General features: G+C 37.9%; 1 protein-coding gene across 9 annotated transcripts in view; it reads right to left on the bottom strand.

The window, feature by feature from the left end:
• Psi (P-element somatic inhibitor) overlaps positions 1 to 15,197 on the bottom strand; it is a 298,816-nt gene that overhangs the window by 132,187 nt on the left and 151,432 nt on the right. For 8 of the 9 annotated variants that reach the window (XR_010860573.2, XR_010860574.2, XM_067150191.2 and 5 more), the window contains one exon: positions 2,868 to 3,074. The exons of the other annotated variant lie outside the window; for it this stretch is intronic. Coding sequence is in view for 6 of the 8 variants with exons in the window: in XM_067150191.2 (XP_067006292.1) it covers positions 2,868 to 3,074 (207 nt within the window). In the remaining 2 variants the exon portion in view is untranslated. The remainder of the gene's footprint in view (positions 1 to 2,867; positions 3,075 to 15,197) is intronic. 9 annotated transcript variants of the gene reach the window in all.

The raw sequence follows: 15,197 nt of genomic DNA, 5'->3' as shown, positions 1-15,197 counted from the left end.
TGAAGACTGGGTTAAGACTTGTCGAAATGGACGGACGACCATGTGTGTTTACAGCTCAAGACAATCATGACAAAATTCATGCCAGTTAACACGATTGAACATTTCCATACCAGCAATGCTTGGTATCGATATGTACTAAATGACTAAAGTCTAAATTCATTTAAATTCATAAATTCTCTCATTATGGTCATCCCCATGTGGATGAGGGCGGTAAAATAACACCCACGATATCCCCTGCCCGGCATAAGATGCGACTATATGGACTTGGGAAGGGGGGTTTGCAACCACGAAACCCTTCGCTTAGTCCTGGCATTGTTTCCACTTGTGCCAGGCTCCATGCTTTCATCTGACCTCCCTCCGTCCACACTTGGCCGTTTCTGACTCCGACAGTATTACGTATGGGAGCCTAGAGTGTCTCATTTCACGCCCTTAGTGATTGTCTAGTTATACTTCCTCTTAAAACAATCACCACAACCACTTTTACAGTCAGTACTGTTAAGACTGAAGACATAAATGATCAGAAATTGTATGCTCTATTAAACTTTCGTTATGTAGTACTTTGATAGAACCAGTAACACAGGTAATTAAAAAAATTTTGGGTGCCTTCCCTTAAACTACAGTGCTATTTCAACCAGAGTAAATGAAATTATAGCATATAGACTGCAGTTCCTTACGCCTCACTCTACACACCAATTTTCATTCAATTCTCGTCACCCGTTTTCTCGCGATGTTACAGGACATTAAGAAGGGCATTTCTTTCTTACTGTCAATACAACCGAAACAGAAATACCATTCTTTTTAAATTCTGAGCAATGTTCAAACAAAACTCTTATTTTTATATATATGTTTGAGGGTGACAGGAGGAGACTGAAAAGACAGAAATATTCAACGAATAAATAACAAGGGGGAAATGTGCTTATATCGCTCCAAAGGATGAACATGTTTATGGAACAAGCATATATGAAGTAGACCTAATTGAGAAATGCTGACTGTTTCACATTTAAAGAACTAGGCATGACTAGGTGATGTTTCAATGTAGGTGATTTAAAAGAAATGCTGACCTGTAGACCTTCCAACTAACAGATAAATGGATGACAGATGCTAAGATTAATTCTGTACAATTCCAGTGCTATACTATCCAAGTTTTAAGAATGCCCCTTATGGTTTTCGCTATGAGTACTAATCAGCCATGTAGACCAAATTCCTATATATTGCTATGATGATAAGAGAATACCAAAGATATTGTTTCTGTTTAATCAGAAGAAACTGAAAAGTAGCTCTGAACCATTACATTGGCATTACTAGAGAATAGCAAGCTGCTTCACAACAAAACCATAGTAAAAAAGGAATTAACTTTAAAAATTACAGAAAATTAATGTGCATGAAGGAATAAGTTTGACAGGTCAGAGATGGGCTTACATGCATGTGTGTGAGATTAAGTTAAATAATATCTTCAATAAGAGAAAAGATTGAACGATATTCCAGAATGGAAGTCACTACTAAGAACTTCAACAAACTACATATTGTGGTTCTTCGCTATTTCAAAATAAATGCCAGGAACAGGATTTAAAGCCAGAAAACAAACAAGCAAGCATTATTACATGACTAGGTAACATGTGGGAAAGCCAATTTCATGTGGAATCGTTACCAAAGAGGCACAATATTTGTATTTAAAAAATCCCACTGACATTGGCTGCGATTTGAACCGGTCACACTGAGAAGCCAGCGACTATGCCACATGATTATCACACTCAATTTAACATTTTGAAAGTTATTGTGCCTAAACCATAGTGAATGCAATATATACATTATAAAATGAAATTCACATTTCCTTACTTAGAATGTAGGCAGCAAAAAAATCACAGCCTTGGAAATTACTCTTGTATTGCTATAAACACAGTTTGTAATAATTGATAGAATTCTTCTATATCTGCACAGAGGCTGGGTGGAAGTATTTATGGCTTGAGCGTTTCAGCCCCTTATGTGGAGCAGAATAGAACATTGTATTCCTCTGCACACTTACTAATATTGTGCCATTCTTCATCTAGAACTAACTGTACACTGATATCTGGTCAAATTTTGGAACACCATCGGGGAGCACTCACTGGCAGTACATACAAAGCTTTCATTCACTCACACACTCATGTGCAGCAAAGCATTTCATTTTACAGGAAAAATTCTCTGGAATATATCCTAGTGTGGTAATTTCAAATCAGTTTTATTTGATTGTGTTTCTTCCTATTGTACAAATTGAATACTATCCTAGGAAGGTCAATTCCAATTTAATTCATGCATCTCTGGTGCAGTCACTCTTGTCCGTTTTTAATTCTTAACACTAACCGCTCCGTGGATTAGACAATGTAGAAAAGGGGAGTGGACAAACTAAGGTTCGTGCAGAACATTCAAAATTTCAGCCAAATCTATTTCCACTCAGAGACCAACACATAAAAGCAAGATTTGATGAACATAGCACGGATGGAAGAATTTCAGTCACTGCTGTTTGGAAGCAAAGATGTCTCCAGCAGTGACCATCTATGTCAACAATGATTAAGGTACCACAGGTTAACAGATACAACCAAGAGGAAGGTTGGGGTCATTAGACACAGAAGGGTTGAGATATCAAGGAGAAAGTTCTCAAAATAGGACTGGAGTTTTTAAGGATATAGAAACTTAAAATGTAACAAATAAGATTGGAATTCATATCATTGCAACACACAACAGTCACCAGGAAGACAGAAACATCAGTAGCAATTACGTAGGACCAGGAGAAAGGAGAGAAGACAAGGAATTGACGAAACAGGATCTGAGGTATCAATTGCTGAGCTGTTAAAATAACCAAAGTAAAAATTAAACAAAAAGCTGCTCACCATAACGCTCTCAATAAGTTCCTCTATCCTCCGGCGAGCTTGGTCAACTTGGTTTGGTTTGCCTGTCAACAGACAACGTCTCTCTCCAGGGCCATCGTCACGTCCTTGTTGAAACTGCACACGGGCCCCTGTTTCATTCTGAATTTTTTTAATCATGTCTCCTCCTTTCCCTATAACAACACCTACTGCAGCTCTTGGGACAGCCACCTGAGCAAAAGAGATGACTATCTTATAGGACAAATTTTACTGGAAAAACACTACTATTTGCAATGACTTGAAGCCCATCCTTAAAGCATGTTTAAGTCAAAGAAGGAACTGACAGGTGGGAGGAAGCAAAGTGTGTGGTACACACAAAAATAATAATCCAACTGAGCAAGAGACCTACTCTCCGAAATTCTAGTCACTTGACACATGCATCTAATGACCAGGAACTGGGAACAAATGGAGAATTCTTGTGGGAGAGAGGGAAAAGAAGATAACAAAAATGATAAAAGTACTGAACTCTAAAATTAGTTTTCTTGGAAGATATGAGATCTGTACAAACAGTTAAGGAACAATAATTAGAGCATTTGTAAGCTACATGATCTGTCCCAATAGCAAGTTAATATACAAATAGCAACCAATTAGTATGTAATTTGTTACAAAGGATTATCAACAAAAGAACGTTCTCTTTGTTGCAGAAAAAATGTGTTCCATGTTAATGGCCAATGCTTCTCTGAATATGTGCCCAGTACCAAAAATCTTCCACACCAATTTTATCAAAAGAAATACCTAGATATCATGTCGCATTCTATGCAGTGTGTGTCACTTATTAAGAAAATTAGGTAATGCTTTATCAGCTTGCACAAACTCCAGTACAACAAAGCAAATGTTTGCATTAAAAGGTTGCCTGATAAAAAGGCTGTATGCTGCATCTACTAAAGGAGAAACACAAGACTGCGTTATGACAATTCATGAAAGATGCTGAAGACAGGCACAATAGAAATCCGAGTCATTGCTGCAATGAAGTAAAGTGCAAGGGCATGAATTTGATAGCAGAAGTAACCATACCAAGCAATAATCACCATTTAGCAAAGTAATTAGGGGAGAGAATGAGATCTTTGCAATACACGAACTATACAAGTAATAGGGCACCCCAAGTCAAACATAACATGCTCTGAAACTGAAGTAATCATGAGCAATGCACATTAGCATTTTCTGCTACATGTAGAGGAATGTTGCAGCGGGTTTTTTTTTTTTTTTTTTTTTTTTTTTTGCGTTCACTCCCAGTTACTTTAACGAGATTTGAATTCTGACCTGACTGAAAATTGGGATGAATATCTACTTATAGAAGAATGAATGTGGTTCAGATCAATGGAAACATCCATCAACCCTCAGAAACCTATAAACACATTCTTCAATTTTATATGGAAATTTTCAACTACCTTTCTGGACACCTAAAGGCACTCGGCACTGTCAAATACTAAAACTAAAAATGGAAATATGAAGCGAGAAAAAAGCAAAGGTAAGGAAGAATTTGAAAAGGAACCCTGAGTTGAAAGCAAAATATTTTTAACAAGACTTTAAGACAAGCTCTTGGAGAAGAAAGGTAGAGTATGATACTTCTGAACCTGAGGGATTCAATAATATGGAAAAGTAATACCACCATATCTGTTTTCAGATACTGAAGTATTCCATACAAGGCAAATGTGCATCTATGTTTCGTTTTCGTCAAAACAAAATACTAACACTGTGAAATATTTATACACTGCTCTGAGTGGAGATCTGCTAACCAAAAGATAGTGATTCCATCTGAATACGGCTCAGTAAAGAAAGCAGCATAAAATCTACACCGAACAATAGAGCGTGCTAACAAAATTAAGGGAAGAACCAGTAATGCAAATGTTAAGGATGTTTTAAAAGTTCACAATTTACAAATATTGAGACACTTTCCTGATTTGTCCAAATATCAAAGAAAGTGGCAAGGGTCTAAAATCAACAAAATTACTGTATTTCTTGCTTTGTCAGTCAGCTCTCTCTACAGTATGTTAGTAATGGAAAGCAGCAAACACGTGATAAATAGAGCCAACATGAATAGGAACACAATAGGATAAACAATGACACATCAGCAACGGAAAAGGGAGGATTAGAAGAGAGTAGGATAAACGTAAACACAAGAAAGGACACTGGCAATCTCTGTATCTTCACAGACTGCCTACAGATAGGCACTCTCCTTATCAAGCCCAATTCTTTTACAGTAGAAGCCCATTATTTAGTTGCAATAGCAGATTTTTCATACAAGTGCAAAAAGATACTACATAAGTATTAAAACCAGTATGACAAAATTTTCCTTACAAGTTATATTTTCACAGACGATTCCTATACTGCAGCTTACTCATTAGTTGTGAATTACATGTGAATTCAAGTGATCAATTCCATTCATAAAAGAGGCTTTTGGGGCAAACATTTCAGTTTATTTAACTCAAACAGCATCATCAAATCTAACTTAACTGTGCATGTATCCTGAAAACAAAATTCAAACCCCACTAAAGTAACCATAACCTTTTTGCTACAGATTTACGGCCTTACTGTAATTTAACCACATGTAAGCTAACCTCTTAAATCTGAAGCACATCGTGTAACTTATTAAGAATCCATTTCTTCATTTCGGTATCTGACATTACAATCAAGTAATTATATACACCAATCTTTATTTCTAACATGTTAACAACCGTCATCAGCTACATTATTTCTGCACCTAATAAGAAAATATGTTCTTCCCTTTTGCTTCAAATTTGAATGTTTGTTTACACCAGTCAACTGGCGTCACTAACACATTCCTGGCCTTATGTGCGCTAGTCTTGGCCATATTTGGCAGTTTAAACAAATACTAAACTACTACTTCTTCTTTGACCACATAGGATTACTTTAGTCAGTCCGTCGTTCAGGTCTCTTTGAAGGGATTGTTCGGGCTTTGTGATCCTCCCAGTACTTCTTCATACGCTCCGTTCTTCGTGCCCTTTCCTCAGTTGAAAATATGCGTGTTGTTGGTTTGTTTCGTGTAAGGGTAAAGCGAAGGTTTGTATTCTTGAGTTTTGTATTCAATTTTATCTTATTTGTGGTGTCTTCTGTTGTAAGGCCTATTTCCTTCAGATCCTCTCTTCTCTGATCCATTTACATCCTGTTGTGGTATTTTTTTAGACTAAACTATACTACTAAACTAAAATTTTGAAATTTCTCCTCACCACAAGGAATTTCTAAAACAAAATTAAAAACTGGAATTATTTTGTAAAATAGCTTTTTAAAAAATACTCTGCATATGCCAAAACATAAACCTAAACAAAATATCCTAATTTCTTACCTTTATATTTCATTACTTATTTTGCAGTCCAAACATAATATTAAAGAGAAGGCTCAAATACCTATCTAAAGTATGAGATAGTTTAAATTATAAATAATATAACATTTCAATTATTTATTTTTTCAGTTCCTTGTCACTTATCCTACACAACAGATGAGAGAAAATTCTAGGAAAAAACTTGGCAAGAAATCCTGCTTGGATAATTGCACTTTTTAATTAGTTTAGTTATTCATTTATTTAGTTCTACATTTTAGAACCATCTATTAAGTTCTCAAATAAAAAAATTGGGCTTAATATTAGCATTAAAAATGAACAAATGCAAACTTTTCAGTCTGTCAAACACACAGCAATTACAATATAAATTATAACACTATAAACATACCTGCAAAGTACACACTAATATACAATGTATTTTACAGGTATGTTTATTGTGTTATTACAATAAATAAATATAACAATTACAATATAAATTATAAACACTATAAACATACCTGCAAAATACACACTAATATACAATGTATACAATCAGTTCAATGCACACAAATATACAATGTATTTTACAGGTATGTTTATTGCGTTATAATTTATATTGTAATTGCTGTGTGTTTGATGAACAGAAAAGTTTTTATTGCATTTAACTAAGTCGACACCGGAAAATGGCTTCAATCTTAACAAATTAAAAATGACACTTCCACATATTATTACACTACCTGTGTGGCAGTGGATAGAATTTCCAACTGTCCTGACCTTTGTGAAAAATTTCATACGGGTCTCATTCTCCTTTTCCTATGAAGACTGTTAACTGGTCAAAAAGCAATCTCAAATTGGCATTTAATGCAAAAGTAACCCTACCAGAATCCATTACCACCCAATACAAACAACTTGTTTTGGACAGATAATACTACCTCTGCCACAGTGTAGCTGTATGTAATAAATGAATTATAGATCACCTTAATTCAATCAGTTCAATGCCAGGTATTTATTCCTTGGTACACAGCTTCAGTGTCTGTGCTCTTAACCAGTAACTCTAGTACCTCAAGTTTTTTTGGTGAAATGAAGGAGAATACCATTTTCTGTAAGTGTTCATGGCCTAATTATCTAAAACCTTGTACACTACTTGACAAAAAAAGTCAAGCACCCAGGAGTGTTCGAAAGTAAAGGAAACTATATATTCTCAAAGGTCATGTGCCTTTACTGAACTGATTACAATATGGGATGAAAGAGACAAGGCAGTTACAGATGGAATGTGTGCGCAAGGTCAGTAGGGTGCCGCACCCAGTGACCGCAATGCATGCCCTTACGCGGTTCAGACTGGTGTCAGCCTTAGGATCCTCTCCTGGGGCAAGTTTGTCCATAGTTGAAAATGTTCTGCACATACCGCAGGTTAGTAGTGGGACGGAGTCCCCCTTCCGAAGTCATCCCGTGAGAGTTCAAAGATGGAGAGGTCCGGGGATCTTGCTGGCCACGGGAGGACCCAAACATGCCCGAGGCAGTCCACAGACACACGTGCTATATGTGGACGTGCATTACCTTGTTGGAACACTGTTCCAGAGTACTGTGCCATAACTGGTAGGATGTGTGAACACAGAACGTCTGACCAATTTCTGTGCCACCAAAGTCTGCCGAAGCACTATTAGAAGTTACCTTTTCGCACATCCTACGGCCAGGGATGCAAGGGATTACGCCTGTGAGTCTTTCCACAATATGGGCAGGATCTATCCTCTGCCCTCGACGACGCCAAACCCACACACGATGGTCACCTGAGGTTCTGGAGAGGTGGGACTCATCACTGAACATGATGCAACACCAGTCATCCTGTGTACATGCTTCCCGGGCAAGGCGCCACTTCAAGTGCAGGCTTTGGTGTTTTGGTGTCAATGGAAACAGGCTTATGGGGCGGCATAACCCCAATCCAGCGGATGCGAATTGTCTAGACACTGTGTGGGAATTGTCAATGTTTTAGAGTCTCCAGTACATGTTTGCGGATGGCGGGTGCCAAAAAAGTTATGGGATCCCGCAATGCTTGGTGCACCATAGAACGGTCCTCCCTCAGGATGGTGTTTCCTGGTCGACCTGAACATGCACGCGATTGGAAGCCCTCATGAACCCAGCTAGTCCAACATCCGGCCACTGTGATATCTCAACGGCACCCATGCCTGGCAATTGCGCAATACGACCAACCGGCCTCACACAATCAAACTATGCGACCTGTGTCAAATGCGATCAATTGGTTGATAGGCTGTGCAACGTCTGAGACATCGCGGGTGGTTAGTACTGTACGTAGTCCTCTGCACGTCTTGCATAACCATGTGACTGACAGCAGTTGGCAGGTAACAACAGGATGGTGACGTCAAGAATGCACTCTGGTGGGCGTTCTACACATTACAGATCCTTGTAAATCTAATGATTTACTCACACATCAATGGTATGAATGTATACCAAAATGGGATAATATTGGAGTGCTCCTGAGCGCTTAACTTCAAATTATCAGGCAGTGTATATCTACGGACTAGAAATTTAACTCTTCCGATAACCACAAAATGTTTCACGAATGAAAGTTAAACTTTTTTACAGTGATAAGGTGTGGCGACACATTCTTAACACAATTTAAAATTTGAATTTTAACTCAAAATGTGAATGTAGCAAATGCATGCCAAATTTTATGTAATCCATTATAAATCCACCATTTTATTTGTAAGAACTCTACTTTCTAACCACTATTAATTGGTATTAACTGTATTTTTTAAAATGCTATTTGTTCGGGGCATCGACCTACAGAGATTTTTTTTTCCGTACTTGCACCCTGTGATATGAACCTGCATGTAATTGGAATGGAGGAAGTGTAGTGTGCTGAATGTAAGGAACGGAACATTAAGGATGACACAAACACCCAGGCCAGGGATATCAATCATTTACAATTAAAAACCCCTGACCCAGCCGAGAATCAAACCCAGAGACGTCGGGCGACAGGAGTACGCGTCCCCTACACCGCGGGGCCGGACTATTAATTGAATTAATCAATTTACAGACCTATCTATACAATGCAATTTTTAATTGATTATCACAAAGTGATATCTACAAAACTCAAAACTTGTATTACGCCCTTCATTTCAGGTTACATGCGAGTTGTAATTGATTATTACTGGGAAACTAAAGGGGGGATCAGCAGAAGACAAGACAAGACAAGCTGTGCATTTCCTTTCACCTTGATTCGTGTTTGAACATCGAGCGCAAGGTGAAAAGAATAAATCTGCGTTAATCGTTGAGGTTACGAGGCACAGAGCTACAAATGCTCACGAGTGGGCTCTGCAATTTTCATATGAAGGTTTACATATCACAGATTCTTTCAGAGTGCTTTCTCCCTCTGTGGATCAATGGTAGTGTTGGACTCCAGATCCCAATATAGCAGGTTCCGACCCAGGAAAGTTAGTCTGATTTTTGAAAGGCAAAAGGACCTAACTTCTTCCTCAAGTACGGAACATATTATGGGGCAAGGAAATCAGAGGGCTAAACATACCCTGCCTAAATCGCATCTCCTGCCCATCATGATATAGTCTGGACACTTGCATCATCCAGTGGTTTTTTTTAACAAGCTGTTTTCATCGCACCAATATAGACAGGTCTTACGGCGAATATGGGAGAGGAAAGGTGCCTGTGAGAATGAGAAACCATGGAAAATCACTTTCACAGCTTCCGACAATGGGGTTCGAACCCACTATCTCCCAAATACTGGACACTGGCCGCACTTAAGCGACTGCAGCTATCGAGCTCTGTCTTCATACATAAAAAAGAAGTGTCTATTGTAAGCTTGTGAAATGAAGTTCCTTAGATGGGCTGTACAGAAAACAAGGACAGACAGACATAGGAATGATCAGATACAAAGAGACCAGCAGGTCTGCCTGACCATGCAAGAAAGGCTGAGTGTTGCAAGGCTTTAGTGGATGCAGGCAACTCAAATTTCAAGGTAGTATTTTGAAAAAATCGTTCCGGGACGAAGACTGATTGGACACCCTAGAAAAAGGTGGTTAAATCAGACAAGAGGAGTACTTGTGCAATTCTTAATCATACACTCCATCTTTACAATATAAATTGTTCAGTCGACAAATAAACGTACAGACCTTAAAATTGTAACAAGGATACTAAACATGTTGAGTATAAAAATTCAATGACAATTACGTCCAGTTAAATTGTGACGTATGAATTGTCATGTCATAACATTCATTCTTGGCCTTAAGTTACCATGGTGGTGAATGATTGTCTTTAGGAGTGGTTGCATAGGCTGGTGGAAATGAGACGGGATTAGAAACAAGAGTTAACCCCCCTTCTATTGAAAACACCTACAGTTTTATTTTATATCTTCCTTATGGTGCAGTGTTGTCATGTGACACCACTTCCATTGCCTCAGTGAGGTGCCATTCTCTAGTGATGATTTTTGGAACTAATGAAATCTGATATGTATAAAAATGCCACGGAGATATTTTGTGCTTGAAGTATTGTGTAGCACTTGTTTTGAAAGCACAATTTTCTTTGGAATAATTTTATTTGATTGTTTGTATTTCAGGTACGTTTATTGTAGTGATATCTAAGAAACTAATTGAGAATAAAACAGAGGATAGTTATAAGTTTAGAAAGTTTGCGGAAATGTGGAATGGTTCCAACTGAAACCACTGCAGCATACCGCATGTCGAATAATATAACCTTACATTTTTTTGCAGAACATAATATTGAGAAGTTGGACAAGAAGGAAATAATTGAACTGTTGGAAGGTATTACATAAGATGGTGAATCAGAAGACGATGACAGGGAACCGGTGCGTGATATGAAGACAGTGAAATATATGCTGACGAGAGTGATGGTGACGTGTGAACAAGAACACCAGTCGTAACCGATGGCTTAGAAAATAACAGTTACCACATCTATTTCGTCAATTATTTCACAAGCTTAGTACTAGTCAAGAAACTAAGGTCAAAGGGACTCCCTTCCTGTGGAACAGAAAGGAGTAACCGGAAAGGGATTCCAGCTCTGAAACATGACAAAGAACTCGAGAGGGGTGAATGACTGGCAAGTTAGATTTGATGGTATAGCTTGTGTGAAATGGATGGGCAAGCGTACAGTGATGTTCTTGCCAACTATTGAATCGCCTACCGAAGTAACCACATTAGCCATACAAACTCAGATGGTAGTGTTAAAGAAGTAACTCGCCCAAAAATAGTACAATCTCACACAGGAAATATGAGATGTGTAAACAAGGCAGACATGCTAAAATCCTTCTGTGCTTTTGATAGAAAGTCAAAAAGAGCATGGTTGCGATTATTTCGGCATTTCATTGACGTTTCAGTTGTGAATGGTTATATTATGTACCAGTTATGTAATGCAAATAATGTGTGTCTGAAGGATTTCCGTAGAAATGTTGTGTCTGGCCTAGTAGCAAGTAAGAGTTTCGAAGAATCTCCTGGCCTATCTACCACTCCTAAACTGATGAGTTTTAAACCTCAAGTGGCAGCAGAGAAAAGAAAGTCTAAAACAAAACACATGCCAACAGATAGCTCTTCAAAACGCTGTGGATACTGCAGTACGAAGAAGGCACCTCACAGGACAAGATGCTCATGTACGACATGTGGGATCAGTTTGTGCCTTTCATCTGACAGGAACTGTTTCGTCCCTTTCCAACAGTGGTTGTTTATTTAATGAAGACTGAACAATACTTTGCGTTTATGTAAAAGTTAAAGTCTGTGTAATTTGAGTAAAAGACTCGTACTGTTAAGCAGTAACCTAGAGGCACAGTGGTCTCAAATAAAACCACCCCATAATTTGTACATTTTACTGATTTTTTTTTTTTTTTTTTTAGAAATATTACTCTGATTTGATGACTTGCATATGAAATTGCCGATTTTCCTTTCAAAATTTGAAAGAAAAAAAGGGGTTCTGTGCCTTAAAGCGTCATGAGCAGAAACACAATACTCAAGTCAGATAATTAGGAGAAAATATTTCTTTAGCAAAAGGAATGTACCAGGCTATGCAACCGTTTCTAAAGCCAGTCATTCACGCACGCCCCCGGCAATTTAAGGCAAAGAATAAATAGAAATGAGAAACAAGAGTTAACTTCCTTGCCTCAGTACGTAACTCAAATAATTCTGTGCAGGAAAAATGCCAAAAGAGGAACGAGCAGAGTGTGTATTTTTAATTATTCTGGTGAATGGATTTGAAAAATATGTGCTTATAACAGCTGAGCATGTGTTTTGTAAACTGTGCAGTGATGAAGTGAATGCAGAAAAGAGGTTCATTGGACAACAGCATATTAGACGAAAAAATCGGATAGCTATAACGATAGCGAAGTATAACAGGTGTTCCCAAAGTGCAAAGTGCATCCAGCAAATCATTACGTATTTATATTCATTTCCAAGTTTTTTAAAAAATTATATAAAAGAAAAATCTATGTTCAGTGAATAGAGTGCCGACTATTAAGCTAAGCCTGTATTGCTTGAATTTTCCCTGCATTAAATTTAGTTGTACATGGTACTACCTGTGTCCAATAAGAAGTCGTGTCAACTAGTAGGCACGGCACAGATCCTACATTCCTAGCTACAAACATTAGTTGTGACAACGCAAGCTCCTGCATATTCCTTATTAAACTGTTCATATGCAGTACTTATCAATTATAAATTTCCATGTTCCTTGAAATCATTTAAGAAAAGAGTAGGAAAACAATTGATAGGGAATCTCCCACCTGGGCAACAGCTCTAAATGCAGATCACTGATGATTGTGTGTACAGATATTTTTTATCCAATTCTATATACTTCTTTAACCCTTTCGCTTTAGAGCTCTCAACTGATGGATGTGAGAAAACTGTCAGCCATAATATACCCCACTATGCACACTTTCATTTTTAAACTTGCATGGAAGGCACACCGATAAAGATATCAACACGAAAGTTTGTAAACTCAGAGTATACATCACTTGTCATTGCTTGTAACTCATGTCCCTAAACCAGAAAGGTTCAATTTTTAAAAAAATATCAAATGCATAAACAAAGTTAAAAGTTTCTGATTTTTATACTTCTGAATTAATTCCGAAAAACGGTGTTCAATGCACAAATTTGTAATTGGTGTTATTAGAAAGGTCATTTTTTCTACTAGCATGGTAAATATCAAGATTCTATGTGCATTGGATCCAAGGAGAGATTAAATTGTGTAAAGTAATGTATCAATTACAAAGTCATTTTGTATAAAAAAAACACATTTCTTACTGGAGGTGCTAGATTACCGTACAATCCTGAATATCACCCGCCACCAAATAAGACTCGCACCCTAAATCTGAGACTGCAAAATAAGGGGGAAAACATGAAAATTAAAAAAAAAACTTGCATACCTACTAATTTTCTTCATATATACCAGAAATATAAATTCAAACAGCTTACAATTAATAAAATCACAAAAATCGTAAATAAAATCGGCCCAATACTCGCATCATTCACAATTCATAGTCTTCTGAAGTTTCACCATATGAACGTTCGTCGCTGGCATCTTTGCATAGTCGTCCTCACTACAATCCACTGAATTTGAAATTCCACATTTCTTAAGCTTTTGGACACTCGAACGTTGGGAATGCGTGCCCATGCGGTCTTTATCCAATTGCATAGAAGTCCCACTTCAGAACTCTTCACTTCTTCGGCTGGTGTTAATGCATGATCATCACACATCCATTCGGTGTTCAACTGTTTCATTTCAGTTTTGAAAGGCCGGTTCACGCATGCATCGAACAGCTGGGACTTATCGCAAAATCGGTTTTCCTTTCCACATCATATCTTTTACGGCGTCAGTAGTACGTCCTCTGTAACTGTCCAACACAAGCACGTTTCGTTTTTTGTAACGAAGCTCCCGGGTGTCGTTTCCAAATGCACTTCACCCAGTCCTCAACTAACGCACTGTCCATCCAGCCGGACGCGTGTTCTAACAATAACACCGGACGGCAAGTTTCCTTTCAGAAATGCTTTCCTTTTCAGAACCATATACGGAGGGAGTTCGGTTCCATCTGCTAATACGCACAACATTACAGTGCATCATTGCTTTTTGTTACCACATGTTTGGTTACACTTTTAGAAGCCTTCGTATCCACTATATTTTCCAACGGCATTTCAAAATAGACAGGCGTCTGGTCAGCATTCCCAATTTGCTTCCTGAAATTAATATGACGCTGAAAGGCCGTTAAATTTTCTTCATACGCCCCAGGGAGACGTTGAGAAATAGACGTATGTCTCCAAATGCACAGACCCTTTGTCCGACAAAAGTTTTGGATCCATCCACGGCTTGCAGTAAAACCCTGGGTTTTTTAGTTCTTTTGAGATCTCTACTGCTTTCAATTGACACATTTCACTAGAAACACCATATCCTAACTCACGTTTTCCTATCACAAATTTGAAGAGTTGTTCTTCAATTTCCAGAAACACTGCACTCCGCCGGTGGAATGCTCTGTGATCGCCGTTACTTTTTAGAAGTTTTTCCTTCTTCTACCGCCATTCACGTATACACGATTAACACATTGGAGACTGTGTCTTAAGACGGCATCCGGGCAGGCAGACCACCATATTTTTAAGGTTGTTAAAAAATTGTGGAAAATAGTTAGGTTGCAATTGTAACGTATATATCATCAAAAAATTAAAAGGGCCTATTCTACAGATTAAAAAGGTGCAATAAGATCTATTGAATACTTTTCACATTACACATTTTCCAACGGTATGCCTTTTGAAACAAGAAAAAGTCTGACCAAGTCTTACACATTATGAGCTTTAGTGTGGAATAGTTTGAAGCATTCAGGTACATAAAGTGCTTCAGAAAACATTGGATACCACCAGCATCTCCTTTGTCATTACTTTCCCATTTTACGCTTTTCCTTCATCCGCACAGGCTTTACAAGTTTATCCAAGTCATCAAAAGTACCCGGCGAATGGGAATCAGTCCCTGCCTTTGAATTATCATCGCTTGCGTCACTT

This window comes from Anabrus simplex, chromosome 6 (genome assembly GCF_040414725.1).
Source record: "Anabrus simplex isolate iqAnaSimp1 chromosome 6, ASM4041472v1, whole genome shotgun sequence".
NCBI classification, from domain to species: Eukaryota; Metazoa; Arthropoda; class Insecta; order Orthoptera; family Tettigoniidae; genus Anabrus; species Anabrus simplex.
This window is presented reverse-complemented; position numbering and strand designations above follow the sequence as displayed.